The 16,211-nt window shown below is 41.4% G+C and overlaps 1 protein-coding gene across 7 annotated transcripts in view; it reads right to left on the bottom strand.

Annotated features, from left to right (window-relative positions):
* The window catches only part of LOC125456413 (cytochrome P450 4B1), a 72,909-nt gene extending 65,633 nt beyond the window's left edge, over positions 1–7,276 (bottom strand). For 3 of the 7 annotated variants that reach the window (XR_007248444.2, XM_059647886.1, XM_048539487.2), the window contains exon 1: positions 6,835–7,216. Coding sequence is in view for 5 of the 7 variants with exons in the window: in XM_059647886.1 (XP_059503869.1) it covers positions 6,835–7,032 (198 nt within the window). In the remaining 2 variants the exon portion in view is untranslated. Of the gene's footprint in view, positions 1–6,834 lie in introns of all 7 variants that reach the window. The other 4 variants (XR_007248445.2, XM_048539486.2, XM_059647885.1 and 1 more) reach the window with 3 other exon arrangements.
* Positions 7,277–16,211: the final 8,935 nt, after the last annotated feature.

Here is a 16,211-nt window from a genome sequence, read left to right as displayed (position 1 = left end):
AGTTGGCTGATTACGTTGCTTGAAGACAGTACTACCGGTGAGACTTCCTCAACTGGAAGCCTAATTCAAACTGGCATCAGGAAAGGTAAAATCCACTGTACATTAACATTAGATTTTTTGGGCAGTTTTCTTCATGGTCTGCTTCACTGCTGTGCCAGTTATGAGGTCATATGACAATGAAATCTGGATCATCAGTTCCTTCATCAACTCAGTGCTGATAAAGAAAATTACCTATTGCTTTAAATTATAGGGGCAAAAGCTAAATCTCTGCAAAGTTTGGTTTGTTCTTAATTGCATAACTATAGTTACACAAAAGGCATAGAAAGAAAAGGGAGAAGTTCAGCATCAGAACTAAGCGCTGAAATGAAAAAGTTATTGAAGAGGGAGCCATAATCATAGAAGTCCCTGCACTGTCAAAGCAGGCTATTTGGTCCAACAAGTCTACACTGAATCTTCGAAAAGCATCCCACTCACCCACTCCTATCCCTGTAACCTGCATTTCCCATGGTTAATCCACCTAGCCTGCATATTACTGGACACTATGAGCAATTTAACGTGGCCAATCTACCTAACCTGCAAATTTTTAGAATTTGGGAGGAAACCGAAGCCCTTGGAGGAAACTCGCACAGACATGGAGAGATTGTGCAAACTCCACACAAGCAGTCTCCAAGGCCAGAACTAAACCCAGGACTCTGATGCTGTGAGGCAGTAGTACATAGAACATTACAGCACAGTACAGGCCCTTCGGCCCTCGATGTTGTGCCAACCTGTCATACCGATATCAAGCCCATCTAACCTACACTATTCCATGTACGTCCATTTGCTTATCCAATGACGACGTAAATGTACCTAAAGTTGGCAAATCTACTACTGTTGCAGGCAAAGCGTTCCATTCCCTTACTACTCTCTGAGTAAAGAAACCACCTCTGACATCTGTCCTATATCTTTTACCCCTCAATTTAAAGCTATGCCCCCTCGTGCTCGCCGTCACCATCCTAAGAAAAAGACTCTCCCTATCCACCCTATCTAACCCTCTGATTATTTTATATGTTTCAATTAAGTCACCTCTCAACCTTCTTCTCTCTAATGAAAACAGCCTGTCCTCGTAAGACCTTCCCTCCATACCAGGCAACATCCTAGTAAATCTCCTCTGCACCCTTTCCAAAGCTTCCACATCCTTCTTCTAATGCGGTGACCAGAACTGTATGCAATACTCCAAGTGCGGCCGCACCAGAGTTCTGTACAGCTACACCATAACCTCTTGGTTCTGGAACTCGATTCCTCTATTAATAAAAGCTAAAACACTGTATGCCTTCTTAACAGCCCTGTCAACCTGGGTGGCAACTTTCAAGGATCTGTGTACATGGACACCGAGATCTCTCTGCTCATCTACACTACTAAGAATCTTACCATTAGCCCAGTACTTTGCCTTCCGGTTACTCCTACCAAAGTGCATCACCTCACACTTGTCTGCATTAAACTCCGTTTGCCACCTCTCAGCCCAGCTCTGCAGCTTATCTATGTCTCTCTGCAACCTACAGCATCCTTCATCACTATCCACAACTCCACCGACCTTGGTGTCGTCTGCAAATTTACTAACCCATCCTTCTACGCCCTCATCCAGGTCATTTATAGAAATGACAAACAGCAGTGGACCCAACACTGACCCTTGCAGTACACCACTAGTAACTGGTCTCCAGGATGAACATTTCCCATCAACTACCACCCTCTGTCTTCTTTCAGAAAGCCAATTTCCGATCCAAACTGCTATATCTCCCACAATTCCATTCCTCTGCATTTTGTACAATAGCCTACTGTGGGGAACCTTATCGAACGCCTTGCTGAAATCCATATACAACACATCAACCGGTTTACTCTCATTTACCTGTTTGGTCACCTTCTCAAAGAACTCAATAAGGTTCGTGAGGCACAATCTTCCCTTCACAAAACCGTGCTGACCATCCCTAATCAATTTATTCTTTTCTAGATGATTATAAATCCTATCCCTTATAGCCTTTTCCAACACTTTACCAACAACTGAGGTAAGGCTCACTGGTCTATAATTACCAGGGTTGTCTCTACTCCCCTTCTTGAACAGGGGAACCACATTTGCTATCCTCCAGTCGTCTGGCACTATTCCTGTAGACAAAGATATTTTAAAGATCAATGCCAAAGGCTGGGCAATCTCCTCCCTGGCTTCCCAGAGGATCCTAGGATAAATCCCATCCGGCCCAGGGGACTTATCTATCTTCACCCTCTGTAGGATTTCTAATACCTCTTCCTTGTGAACCTCAATCCCACCTAGTCTAGTAGCCTGTATCTCAGTACTCTCCTCGAAAGCCTTGTCGTTTTCTAGAGAGAATAGTGTTGAAAAATATTCATTTAGCGCTTCCCCTATCTCCTCTGACTCTACACACAACTTTCCACTACTATCCTTGATTGGCCCTAATCTTACTTTTGTCATTCTTTTATTCCTTAAATACCTAGAGAAAGCCTAAGGGTTTACCCTGATCCTATCCATCAACAACTTCTCACGTCTCCTCCTGGCTCTTCTGAGCTCTCGCTTTAGGTCTTTCCTGGCTACCTCGTAGCCCTCAAGCGCCCTAACTGAGCCTTCACATCTCATGCTAACCACTGAGCCACCGTGACACCCACAAGCACATTAATTGCACTTCCTCTGTCATATTTTCCCCTACCACTACAAAAAGCAACAGCAAAAGATAGTGAATACGTGGGGAAACACTATTTTCCAAAAGTTTAAACTTGTTAAGGCTGGCGAATGTTGTACTGTGCTCCTTGGCTCAAGCTAAATATCTTGCCGACTTCAACCATATCAGTACCTTTTATTATTTTAAAGACAATTTCAGTGATCACTTCTTTAGTACTGTTGAGGTTTAAAACAAGTAATACTCTGAAAGTCCTTTCTTTTCATGGAGACAATTTCTGTTAACATGACAATAAACAGAATAAAACCAATAGGCTGGAAAGTGTGGTCAGCAGTGGAATAACACAATTCACCAATGACTCCAAAGAAATCATCCCACAGCGATATCTGTCACGGGTTTTCCTCTTTAAATGGCCACTTAATTCTTACTTCAAGCCAAAAGGATGTCCTGGCATGCAGGAGCAGTGATGTCAGGAAGCAGGTAATCAGCCAATCACTGTATTCTCACTGTGTTGTCACCCCAATAGAAACAGATTACCCAATTTTTTTTCCCGTAATCAATGGAAATAACCAAAAGAGATTTTATGTTTTAAGATGTTTGTTATAACTAATAAGCTAAAATCAAGATAGTTTAAAATTACTTAAAAGGTAACTACTACATTGAACTAAGGAGAATGTATTTCTGCACTAACTAACAAACACAATCAAGATACATCCTGCAACTACTTTCCCTATGCATTTCACTTTTGGGAGGCACATAGAATTATGAGATCCAAACCCAAAATACACTCTGGTTTCAAGCAGGCTCACTTGTCCCTGCCAGTTTCTTTCAAAGATCTTCCCACTCTGCCTGAGTACTCATGAACTGCCCACTACAGGCAAAAACCATCTTGGCAACTCCTTGTTCCTTAAATCTCCAAAGGTCCCATCTGTTCTGTCTTCATCTTTTTGAACAGAGATCCACCTGTATGCAGCATCCTCCTTGTCTGCTAACATATGCACAGTCTATCCCTATTCTTCACAGTAGCGGCATTGTTTGTCTTTTTATTCTCTCGATCTCTTTCTGTATCCAAAGGTTTCAGCAGGTTGAGTGCTCACTTGGAGATTAGAACAACAAGTGGCGATATTTTTGAAATATAGAAGACTCTGAGGGGGCTTGAGAGAGTAGATGCTGAAATTATGCTTTCTTGTGGGAGAATCAAGAACGTGGGGACACAGGTTGAAAATGAGGGAATTCCCATTTAAGAATGAGAGAAAGAGAAAATTCTTTTCTCATGAGGTGCATTAGCTTCTGGAATTTTCTTCCATTAGAAGCAATTGAGACTGGATCAGTGAATATATTCAGGCTGAGTTAAAGAGACCACCATGTGCATTAAGGATTAAGATTTAGATGCCAAGTATAGACCTAAACATGATTTTAACCCCAGAAAAAATGGGGTTGTCTTATACTCCAGGTTGAATTATACACCACAATCAACAGTATTAACATTTACATTTTCAGATAGTGAAATAAATCATTATTATTGAATTAAGCTAGAAGTCAAATTAAAATTAACTTACTATTTTACAAATAGCCAATTTTGAATACATTAAAATTGATATTCAACAAATATGAAATTGGTTTCTCACAGCAATTGAGATTACACAGAAGTATTTATGAAGTTTGCATGCCAATAAAAGCCGAGCTATACTTCCCTTAATGGTCTTTACAGTGAAAAAACAGCTTAAAAGTTGAAGTTGTCATCACCTTAATTGATTTTCCATTGATTTCAGCCTATACGTGCCTCAAAACTAGAGTCAATGACCATATATTTATTCTGTACATTTGCAGACTTCAAAATTATATATCTATTTCAGTGGAGCAATGATGACAATCTTAGTGATTTACTGCTGTAAAAATCCAGGCTAATGGAAAGAAGAATGCAAGCTGGCTAGTCGTTTTTTTTAAAAAAAGTCTGCTGATATTTGGAAAGACAACTGGATTTTTTTGACATTATTAATTTGGATTTGGGACTGTGGAATTTATTTATGGTTAGATCACATAGTCACATACAAAGTACAACAATATATTATGACTGACAAATTGGAAGTTTCAGAGGTTTATAAGCTGGATTTTCCCAACTGTCAGAAGTTTAGGGTTGGAGGTGTGGGAGGGGACCAGGAAAATAGGTGGAGCCAATTAAGCAATTGGAGGCAATTTGTATCACTAATGGAGGTTCCATCAATCTACATACCGATGGAGGTTGCATCTCCTGATGATTGGGTCACGAGGATAAAAGGCTGCAACGGCATCCCTGAGTAAGTCTAAAAAGAGGTTTTCCCTCTATCTTGATATCTCTGTTGTGTTTGGCAGTATTCACTGCTACCCTCCTGACGGCTTAGCCAGCTAGGGTTCTTGCACGCTGAAGTAGCCTCATTCTCCTGACCTTTGATGAGGCTGCCTATGCTTGAGAGCTATGAGCACTCTACACAACAAGAACTTACCAACTTTCCACAAAAGAATGGTGAATGCAAAATGGCCAAAGAGAGGCCTACCCTTTTGAAAGTTTGTGCCACTGGCTTTGCTGAAAGAAATAAACAGTCTAGTTACCCTTTCTGGTCTCAACACTGAAGTCCTGAAATCCACAGGAAAATCCAACCCCTCAGCTTTGCAAGAAATGTGTTAAATGCAAAGCTCAAAAAAATCAGACCAATACATAAGTTATATTGGATAATGAAGACATCGATTGAGGACTGTACAACTACACAGTAATAAGAGGAGTACTAATTACATTTGGTATTCAAATAAAGAAACTATTGGAACTGCACCTGTGTTCCGTTCCAGAACTTTCAGGTAAATCTCTTAATGCCCCTGTTACATAAGTTAATGGGAAAGAGAAACTCAAATTAGAGACTACGTATGGAAAACAAATAAATGGAAGCATGTCTCTGAGCTGAAGTGGGTATTGATCCTTCATAATGAAATTGCTTTGTGGTGAACAGCTTTGCAATGTTTTCAAAATTTGCAAATGGAAGTAATAACATGATGGACTATTTTTGGAAGGTAGGATTACGTTATACAAGTTTAACAGTTAATTTTGATTTACTTTGCTTTATAAATAGCTGGAGTAATTGTTAAAAAAACATCGTCAATCTATTTTGAGCTTTAGATACTGGAAGAAGGTGCAAAAGTGCAATACATGCAAAGATCTAAGTGGATTTGTTTGTGATGCCACTAATGGCACCAAGGTACAGTTCAGTGTGACACTTTGAGAGTAGCCACTTGGATGATGCCCTGAAGGAAGTTGACACCAGTGATGCTGAAAAAGAATACCTCTGGAACACAATATCTAAGAAACTGGAAGGCCAGGAATGAATTAGGGCACGGTAATTAACTTCAGAGAAGAAAAACCACCAGCCAGTGTGCCGTTCCTCATTCAGATCTAGCCATACCTGTTAAGAGGTGCCTGCACTGAAGAAGGCAAGATTGGAAAATAACTCATGTCGTTACATTTCCTCACCACATAAATTCACTTCAGAAAAGTTAGTTGGCTGAGATATCTGAGAACTGGTAGGATCCTTTCCCAACATTGGATACCTGAGGGAAGAAGAATTGGTCTTTTGGGCTTCAGTAATAGGTCCAAAATCTAGCAGCCTATGCTCTTAAACTAACTGGTCATCACTCTTTGAGGACAATAGCCCAGACTAGATTCGACTCCAGAAGCTATGGAGCAAATCATTGGTACTGTGTTAACACCCAAAAACAAAGCAAAGCACGGCTAAATACAAACACAAGTATCACACTGGATTCAAAACATTTACTGTTTCACTCTCTACAGATACTGCCAAAGCTGCTGAGTTTCTCCAGCACTTTGTTTTATACTCCAAACATGGCAGTGAATTTAGGTTAAAAGAGGACATGCTCCTACTTCATGCTTATAAAGGCGAATAATGCTATTTTGCATCCTCCTCAGATTCCTCACCAATGTCAATTATTCTTGATTTATAACAAATGCAGTCAGTTTGGCATTTTGCTTTTATAAAAAACACGGGCTCAGCAGAAAGAACTACCCAAACACATATCCCCGCGGCCACTCTATTCAGTGCTGCTCAGTGACAAAAGGACACTGAAATGTACAAGGTAGTTTGGGAGTATTGACCTACAGTACTGTGTAAGGTAGTATACTGACCTCCAGTACGTGACCAAATAACCAGTGGGCAGGAGGTCCCGGGAACAGTTTCATTGCTGTCATCATCTCCCATTTTCTACGGAACAGTTTCACTGTTTTGAACAGGAAAGACACTACACAAAACACAGCGATCAAATGGAATAGCCGACAGAGTTCCACAGGGAAGCACAGCGACCTCAGTGCTTCTACAATGGCCATTCGGAACAGGCTGAAGAGAGAATCCACCACAGAGACCTAAGCTCTACAGATCTTATCATGCGACTGTTGTCATACCGTATTTGACTTTGTCTTGTAGCCGCGCCCCAACGTCAATAAATCCGACACTCCGCTGTACGTGTTCTCTCTTAAAGCTGGATTCCTGCTTTGTGATTTCCATCTAAACTCAGCCCATTCACCTCCCATCTGATTATTGTTTTAGTATCGCTGCGCTTTTGTAACACCAAGAGTCAAAATGAATTGTAGCCTACGAGGTGAAAAGAGGTTAGAAAGTGAATACATGCACCGGAGCACAGAACTATTTTGGTCCCCAGTCTAAAGTCATTGGGCTCACAATACTGAGCTAAATACCAGGTCAGGATCTCAGAGTTGGTCTTGGCCAGACAGAGGATATTTTGGTAGAATAGATTCTGTACTTTCCTCGCGTCCCTCAACTTCACTGTTTTCGTAAACATGAAACAAATAATCCAGTAATCTTCTACCTGATGGAAGAGATTAGAAGAGAGAATTACCAGGTGGGATGGGTCTTTGATGCTGTTGGCAACCTTTCTGTAGCAACATGAAGTGTAAATAGAGTCCATGGATGGAAGGTTGGCTTCTGTAATGGTCTGTAAAGTACCAAGCCATTTTGCACCCTGATGGAATGTTTTCAGTAGCAAAAGAATCATGGATCATAGAAGCCCTACAGTGTAGAAACAGGCCATTCAACCCAACAAGTGCACATCACCTCTTTGAAGAGCATGCCCCATAGCCATTTCCCCACCCCTGATTTTGCCATGTCTAACCCATCTAACCCAAACATCCCTGGGCACTATGGGCAATCCAACTACCCTGCACATCTTTGGACTGTGGGAGGAAACTGGAGTACCTGGAGAAAGCCCACACAGACATAGGGAGAATGTGCAAACTCCATACAGACAGGTACCTGAGGTTGGAATTGAACCTAGATCCCTGGCACTGTGAGGCAGCAGTGCTAACCACTGAGCCACTGTGCCACCCTGCCACTCCAGGAAATAGCGACGAGAATAGGACTTGGACCCATGCGTGCACAGCACAATGGATTGGCGAGCCATTGCCTTAACCTCTCAGCCAACTCGTCATTGCGCATCTGTAAAAGTTGGTGAGTGTCCTTATGGACTTGCCAAATTTCCTGAGCTGTCAGAGGAAGAAGCAGTGTTATTGTGCCTTCTTGTCCATCACATCTACATGGGAAGTCCAGGAGTTGTTGGGTATTGTCACTTCTAGGAACTTGACACTCTTAACCCTCTCAACTTCAGCTCTGTTGATCTAGACAGGGCCATGTCCTCCTCCTTGCTTCCTGAAGTCAATGATCTGCTTTTTGATTTGTCGACATTGAGAGAGAGGTTGTTATCATTTACGGATGGAGAAGAAATTTAATAGTAGAGTACAAGATTATGACAGATGTGTATAAGGTAGACAACAAAAAAGCTGATTCTAGCTGATTGTAGAAGGACCAGGGAGCACACCTGTGTTTCAATATTTACCAGTAATTATTGTTTCATTTTAGCAAGCCAATCCTCAATTTACCTTGATCACTTGACAGTTGACAGCTGCTCCAAAATGGTGAATTTGGAGAAGCTCTGTGAACTATTAGAAGATAAATTAATTTTTCTACAAGCTTATAAAGTAAATGGTAAAGTCACCATAGTTCCAAAGGGGCTGCTGTCGAATTAGACAGAGATGACTGGTGGTGGTTTAAACTAAAGATCATCACAGCTCGTGGAAGGGGAGGGATTGAGAAGGGGTGTCCTTCACGTAGCCTCAGCTGGTGCAGGAATTGACCCCATGCTGTTGACCTCATTAGCTGTCCAGCCAACTTAGCGTAAAAATTAGCTACTGGATAAACTTAGCATCTACAAACTGAAAATAAAGTTAATGTTTTGAGTCCAGATAGCTTAATTCACAACTAATGGTAGCCAGAAAATATGTGGTATTTATGCTGATGATGGGTGAGGGGTATGGCTGGGGAGAGGAGTGAGAAGATAGGTGGAACAGCACCCAAAGCAAAAGCAAAGTGGAGGTGGAAAGCAAGTTGTAAGGAGGGTAAATGAAAAATATTCTATACAAGGTTATGAGTAGCATAAATGAGTAACTAAAAAAAATGTAGAGGTGTCTAATGCGGATAAATATGAGTTTGTCCACTTCAGCTGAAAGTATAGAAAAGCAGAACATGATTGAAATAGAGAGACTGCAGAATGTTGCAGTACAGAGTTCTGGCTATTCTCAGACATGAATAACTAAATATTTACAATTCAGGTGCAATAAGTAAATATTTATTTACTTTTGAAATGATTAATTCAGCTTTCTGAAATTTGCTTACTCTCTGCCAAATGGGAGAATTGAACTTTGTCCATTCTCCTTCCCCCTCCCAATCCATAAAGTTTGGATGAGCCTGAATTAGTAAAATTAAGATGATCCTAATGTAAGATGCAAGATTCTAAGATGACTTGACCGATTGGATGCTGAAAGAATGAATCCCCTCAAAATGCGTCTGGAGGGACTGTTGAAATATATGGGATTTGCCATATAAGGAGTTGAGGAGATGTTTCCTCTCCAAGGGTTAGTGGTCTTTGGAATTCTCCTCCCCAGTGAGCAGTGGGGACTGATTTTTTTTTAGATTAGATTCCCTACAGTGTGGAAACAGGCCCTTCGGCCCAACAAGCCCACACTGCCCCTTCAAGCATCTCACCCAGACCCATCCTCCCATAACCCACACACCCCTGAACACTATGGGCAAAGTCCACATTAAGCAGAGGTTCACCTGCACATCTGTCAATGTGGTGTACTGCATCCACTATACCCGGTGTGGCTTCCTCTACATTGGGGAAACCAAGCGGAGGCTTGGGGACCGCTTTGCAGAACACCTCCGCTCGGTTCGCAATAAACAACTGCACCTCCCAGTCGCGAACCATTTCCATTCCCCCTCCCATTCTTTAGATGACATGCCCATCATGGGCCTCCTGCAGTGCCACAATGATGCCACCCGAAGGTTGCAGGAACAGCAACTCATATTCCGCTTGGGAACCCTGCAGCCCAACGGTATCAATGTGGACTTCACCAGCTTCAAAATCTCCCCTTCCCCCAACGCATCCCAAAACCAGCCCAGTTCGTCCCCTCCCCCCACTGCACCACACAACCAGCCCAGCTCTTCCCCTCCACCCACTGCATCCCAAAATCAGTCCAACCTGTCTCTGCCTCCCTAAGCTGTTCTTCCTCTCGCCCATCCCTTCCTCCCACCCCAAGACGCACCTCCATCTCCTACCTACTAACCTCATCTCACCTCCTTGACCTGTCCATCTTCCCTGGACTGACCTATTCCCTCCCTACCTCCCCACCTATACTCTCCTCCCCACCTATCTTCTTTTCTCTCCATCTTCGGTCCGCCTCCCCCTCTCTCCCTATTTATTCCAGAACCCTCACCCCAACCCCCTCTCTGATGAAGGGTCTAGGCCCGAAACGTCAGCTTTTGTGCTCCTGAGATGCTGCTGGGCCTGCTGTGTTCATCCAGCCTCAGATTTTATTATATTAAATGAAATCTGATTGCTTCACAAAAGGCTATTCAATAATAAGATTGGAAAATGGACCAACAAGAAATAATGACGAAAGTTGACATTGCTCAGGCTGTTGAAACACATCTGTGCAAAGTTTTTTGTTTGAAAACTTCCATAAATTTTCAAATGAATTTTATAAAAACAAGCTCTGGGGTTCAAATGTTTCCATCCTCTTTGTTTTGTGCCATCTGGTGGCAGTTTATGGAATTATATCAATGATTTCTAAATTCTCTATCACCACAGCAACATAATAGTCAATAAACAATAAACAAATCCATTCAGCAGCAGAGTGAATTGAACATTAGCAAAGGATCAGAGTAAACAAAGTAATTCGATATTCATCCTACTATGTATATCAGATCAGATGATTCTGACAGACATGCCGAGTTTCTCCAGCAATTTCTGTCTTTGTTTCAAATCATAGACTGGTTTCTATGACCAGGGTGGAAGGAATCCATTCAGACCATCAAGCCCATGCAAGCTTTTTAACAGAAATAACCTGGTAAATGCTTTACTTTGGAATGTTTAACTATCAATCCAGAATTGCATTGCAATGCAAGTAATAACAGCAATTTAGAAAGGGGGCTGCTGAAGGCGTGAGATTGTATTAAGCAGCATATGTCACCGAAATAACATTCTGAGATTTGATAGTGGCACTGATCAGCTTTTGGCATTTTTGGAAATTTGCGTCTTTTTTTCAGTGAAGTGAAACCTGTCCGCTGTTCAAACTCACACAAATACAATGATAGGGATTGTTAAAGTTAAGAAATGTATTCACACAGGAACAAAGGAACTGCAACCAGTCAGATATATGCAGGAAAGATCCTTTTAGTGAGTAAATGGTGTTTTTAAGTTGCAGATAACAGATTATTTGGTACAAATTACTTTGGGGCAAATACTTAATAAATATACCCACAACCATTATTTTGAGAAATCAACAATAAATTTTAAGTTTTGAAAATTACTTTTAGGAATTGGCATTAATTGTAAATGAATCATTTGTTGGAGAAATGGATCAAAATAAACAAACTTTCTTGAAGAACAAGAAATACTATGTCATGTGACCTGACACACGTTAGTTTGGAAATGGCACAAACAGGAAGGCGGTTAACACATAGATGCCATGGCCAGGAACACAGGAGAGCTGACGACCAAAAGGACAACAATACGATTTGGAGCTGAAAGGTGGATGGTGACCTAATGGAAGTTTATAAAATCATGAGATCCATGGATAGGGCGAGTAGCCAAGGTATTTTTCCCAGGGTAGGGACCCCAAAACTGAAGGGCAGAGGTTTAAGTTGAGAGGGGAAAGATTTCAAAAGGGATCTGACGGCAACCTTTTCACACAGAGTGCAGTGCATGCATGGAATGAACTACTAGAAGAACTGGTGGATGCTGGTACAATTACAACATTTAAAAGGCATCTGGACATGTACACAAATAGGAAGGGTTTAGAGGGATAAGGCCAAATGCTGGAAAATGGCACAGATGAGTTGGGCTGAAGAGCCTATTTCCATGCTGTATAACTCTATGATTCTATAAATCTAACTGTGCCCATTTTTCAAATTGAATTCACTTCCTCATTGTCCTTTTGTTGACTAGGAACACACTGCCTTTTAGCAATGCTTCTGAATTTTAATATTCTGCTTTGGAGTCAACTTAATTCCTGGCATCAAATTATACAGCCTTCTTTTCGGTTTATGATTTATCTATTTACCCTTTGTTGCCTGTCTCTGTTGCACCTAATGTGATTCTACTGTTCCTAACTATTGACTAATATCTCAAGCCAATGGGCATTCTTCTATGTGCATATTTAAGATATTTGACTGCAGTAAATATTCGAGTCATACTTGTTTCAGTCCTCACCTGTCTTTTCCAGACAGTGTCATTATTTATCAATCAAGAGTAGGAACACTGGATGGCTTTTCCTCTTCTTAGTTTAGGGAAATTAAAGATAATCTGGACTAAGATCACCTTGGCCACACTTTTTCCATTTGAAGGAAAATAACTTTTGGATCAACGTCCTGACATTGCTGATTTTTTTGGCTCCAATTTCAAACTGAGGCTATATTTGACGGTCCAATTTCAAAGCAAACTTTTTACACTTACTATATTCTGAGGAAATGTCATTTTTAATGCACAGAATTGATTTGATGGCTCTTAGCTTTCTTAATGCTCCGTCCCAGCTATCAGTGCCTTGTCTTTTAGTGGCAAACCATTTCATTCAGAACCTATAGGCTTACAGCATTCCTGTAAAATGGAGGAGGAGTAGGGCTTCAGAGCCCAGGGTTCGACTGCTCCATTCTTTTTTCTCTTCGTTTCTGTTCCTTCTTTTTTTTCTCTTTACTTTTCCCTTTTGTTTTTGTTACCTCTGGTTGAAGAGCTCGGTCGTGGCAACAGCATCGGCAGTGAGTGAGCCCAGTGCAGACTCAAGTGGGCCCGGCGTGGATTCGTGGTGACAATGTCAGAGGCGGGTTGGGGTTGCCCAGCAGCTTCTGCATTGACGAGGTGGTCCTAGAGCCGACTCATGGCTGCAGCGGCGGAGGTGAGTTTGGGTCCAGAACAAAACCTGGCAGCATTGGTGGCAGCTGCATCAGTGAGGTGGGCCTGATGCTGATTAATGGTGATAGTGGAGTCACGTTTGGGCCACTGCTATATCTGGCAGCATCGGTGGCATCCACATTGGCGAAGTCCAGCTAGAATTCATAGTGGCAAAGCTGTCAGTTGAGGCAAGATGGCACCAAAGAGTGGTGATTTTCATTCCAGGGATGGTGGCGTGGTAAAGGGAACATCTGCCCGGTTACTAGGCCCATGGCAGAGCACTTAACAAGGACTGTAAAGTTGAACATTTTATTTTTCCCTTCTCTGCCTTTATGTTCTATGATTTCGTTTATATTTCTGTGCTTTAAGATGGTGCTGGAGAGTGGTGACACTATACAACACTTTTCACTGTCAAATAACTCAGACAGAAAGCCAAACAACTTGTTATTATTGCTGCACTGAACAGTCAAGGGCTGTGGACATATTACTTTATGGGTTTATGCCATGTCAATATCACAAGGACATCCTGCAACAGCAGTTTATACTGCAAACAAACTGCATCTGCTTCAACCAAACACCATGCACGGAAGTCTAAATGGAACAGTCTTCTGTGGAGTGAGGGTGGACTACAGTCAGTCAGTGGGTGCCACCACTCTCATTGTCCTGTCCCAGTCCAGGATGTTGACCAGAATCAGGCAAGCATTTATTGTGATAAGGTGAAGGACCCATGTCTTTCGGGGACTGGGTCACAGTCAGTCCTATAGGTCAACTGCAACTGGGGATTACAGTTGAGTCAATTGGAGAGCTGTGGGCTCAGCTGGGGCTGGCTCATGCTCAGTTATCCTAGGGATTTGGGAAGCGAGTATCAAGATGGGTTGTCAGAGACAGTCTGTACAGTATTGGAGAAAGTGGAAAACTCAAGTGCAGGGATTTTGGAATCAAGGGCACAGAGGCGATAATGACTGTGAAGTGCAGCAACTCCATATAGAAGAGTGGGATCTACGATAGCATGGGAGGGCATGGAGTACTGAATGAAGGGGATCGGGAAGTGTTATGGACCAGACCAAAAACAGAGAACACCAACTCTCACCACTCTCTGCCTTTGAGTTCAATAATCTTAAATCCAAACTGGAATGAGAAATTTTTATACTAATAAGAGCTCCCAATTTGTTATGGGCCAGACCAAACCCCCTCAAAATATATTAAGAAAACAGCCTAGGCTCTATCTTATTTCTCAATTTAAAGGTAAATGTAAGGCATTGTGTTTCAGCTGCAATTTGATTGGTCAAATTACTCGACTTTAAGCAAAACACAGTTTATTTTTAGATTACGGTTAAAATACCGACCAAATAAAAACAAGAATATTGTCATAACTGTGAGTCTACCAAAATCCTTAACAAAGTAAATATATAATTGACTGTCCCAATATAACAACATCCCGTAAACACACCCTTGACAAAGGCAGATTCTGTAGAATAGATTGTTTCACATTCAATTCTCGCAGCCGGAAGAGAACCTCAGCTTTTAGCTGTATCCGAGAGAGGAATAAGAACTTCTACATTCAGCTTTAAGACCATAGCAACTGCTGAAAGATAAAGGTAAAAATCCTGGTTCTGTGGGAGCTTGACTGCACCCACTCAGGATGCTTCTGTTATCCCAACTTTAATAAAGAAAATGCAAGGCCTCAAGCTGTTTACTAGATTTGAGGTAACAGGTCTCCTCTGTCTCAACCTTTCTTCATAAAAGAAGCCAGGACAGAATACGTGTCTTAAAGCAATAGTATCATCACAGGAGACAGATGGAGGGTTCACACCTCACCAGCTTGCTTCAATGAGAGGGACAGCGGATAGTAATACTGAGCATGGCGATGCAGAGGCCAGGGCTGAAGGCAAAATTAGGGGATATTGATTGTCAAATAAAAGGATTGATGAGATTGGTGTTTATAAGACAGCCACACAAACAGGTACATGGGGTCTAGCCCAAAACGTCAGCTTTTGTGCTCCTGAGATGCTGCTGGGCCTGCTGTGTTCATCTAGCTTGACATTTCATTATCTTGGATTCTCCAGCATCTGCAGTTCCCATTATCACAAGTACATGAAGGTTGTTTGCTGTGGGGAATACTGACTTTCAGGCAGAGCCTGCAACTCACCAGAACACAACTTAGATGGTGTATTACTTTCAACAAAACATCACGTATGAAATAATGATGAAAAATGATTGCCAGCACATAGAGAGGGTAAAGTAAATTTGCTACGTTTTGTCTGTGGGGGTAGGGTGGACTTGTTGGTGATGTGAGACCTTTCAAGGGGAAATTAACCAGGCATTCATTGATTCGATAATGGCACATATGTGCTATGAAATTACTCTTACAAAAGCAAAATACTACAGATGTTGAAAATCTGAAATAAAAACAGAAAATGCTGGAGAAATCCAGCCAGTTTGGCAACATCGTGAAGAGAGAAACTTTTTTTTTACAGCTTTCAGCCTGGTAGGTTTCCAGGTCCCTGCCCACAAATTGGGGTTTTAATTCTATCTTCTCTGCTTAAGTGAAAACAGAGAATGACTGGTAGAAGTGCCATTAACATGATGCAATTTTACAAAAGATTACAAGACATACAGAACAACTGGACAAGATGTGACTGAACCAGGTAGAAGTGAAAATGTGAAAAGTGATCATTGAAGAGGTTCAACATGCAGATTTTCAGTAATTAATGTAAAAAGTGTTAATTTATCATCTTCAATATTGCCAAATAAGAGCACCGTATCTCATTCATCAATTAGTGCTTATTCTGATCATTTCACAAATTCAAATTAAAGCACTGTAGTTGCTGTGAAAGCCTTTTATGTCAAGTGATTATCACGCATAGTAATGAATGGGGCTGATTAGCTATTCAAACAAATGATGCATTAGCTATTATATTGAAAATAATATTATGACTTTTGAAGATGAATTGTTTGTATTTGTGAAAGGTCACAAATTAAAATTAGATTTTTAAAAATTTACCCTGAGTTCTGTTTAAAATTGCAATCTTAAGTGAATAAGCTTTA

This window comes from Stegostoma tigrinum, chromosome 8 (assembly GCF_030684315.1).
Source record: "Stegostoma tigrinum isolate sSteTig4 chromosome 8, sSteTig4.hap1, whole genome shotgun sequence".
Taxonomy (NCBI): domain Eukaryota; kingdom Metazoa; phylum Chordata; class Chondrichthyes; order Orectolobiformes; family Stegostomatidae; genus Stegostoma; species Stegostoma tigrinum.
This window is presented reverse-complemented; position numbering and strand designations above follow the sequence as displayed.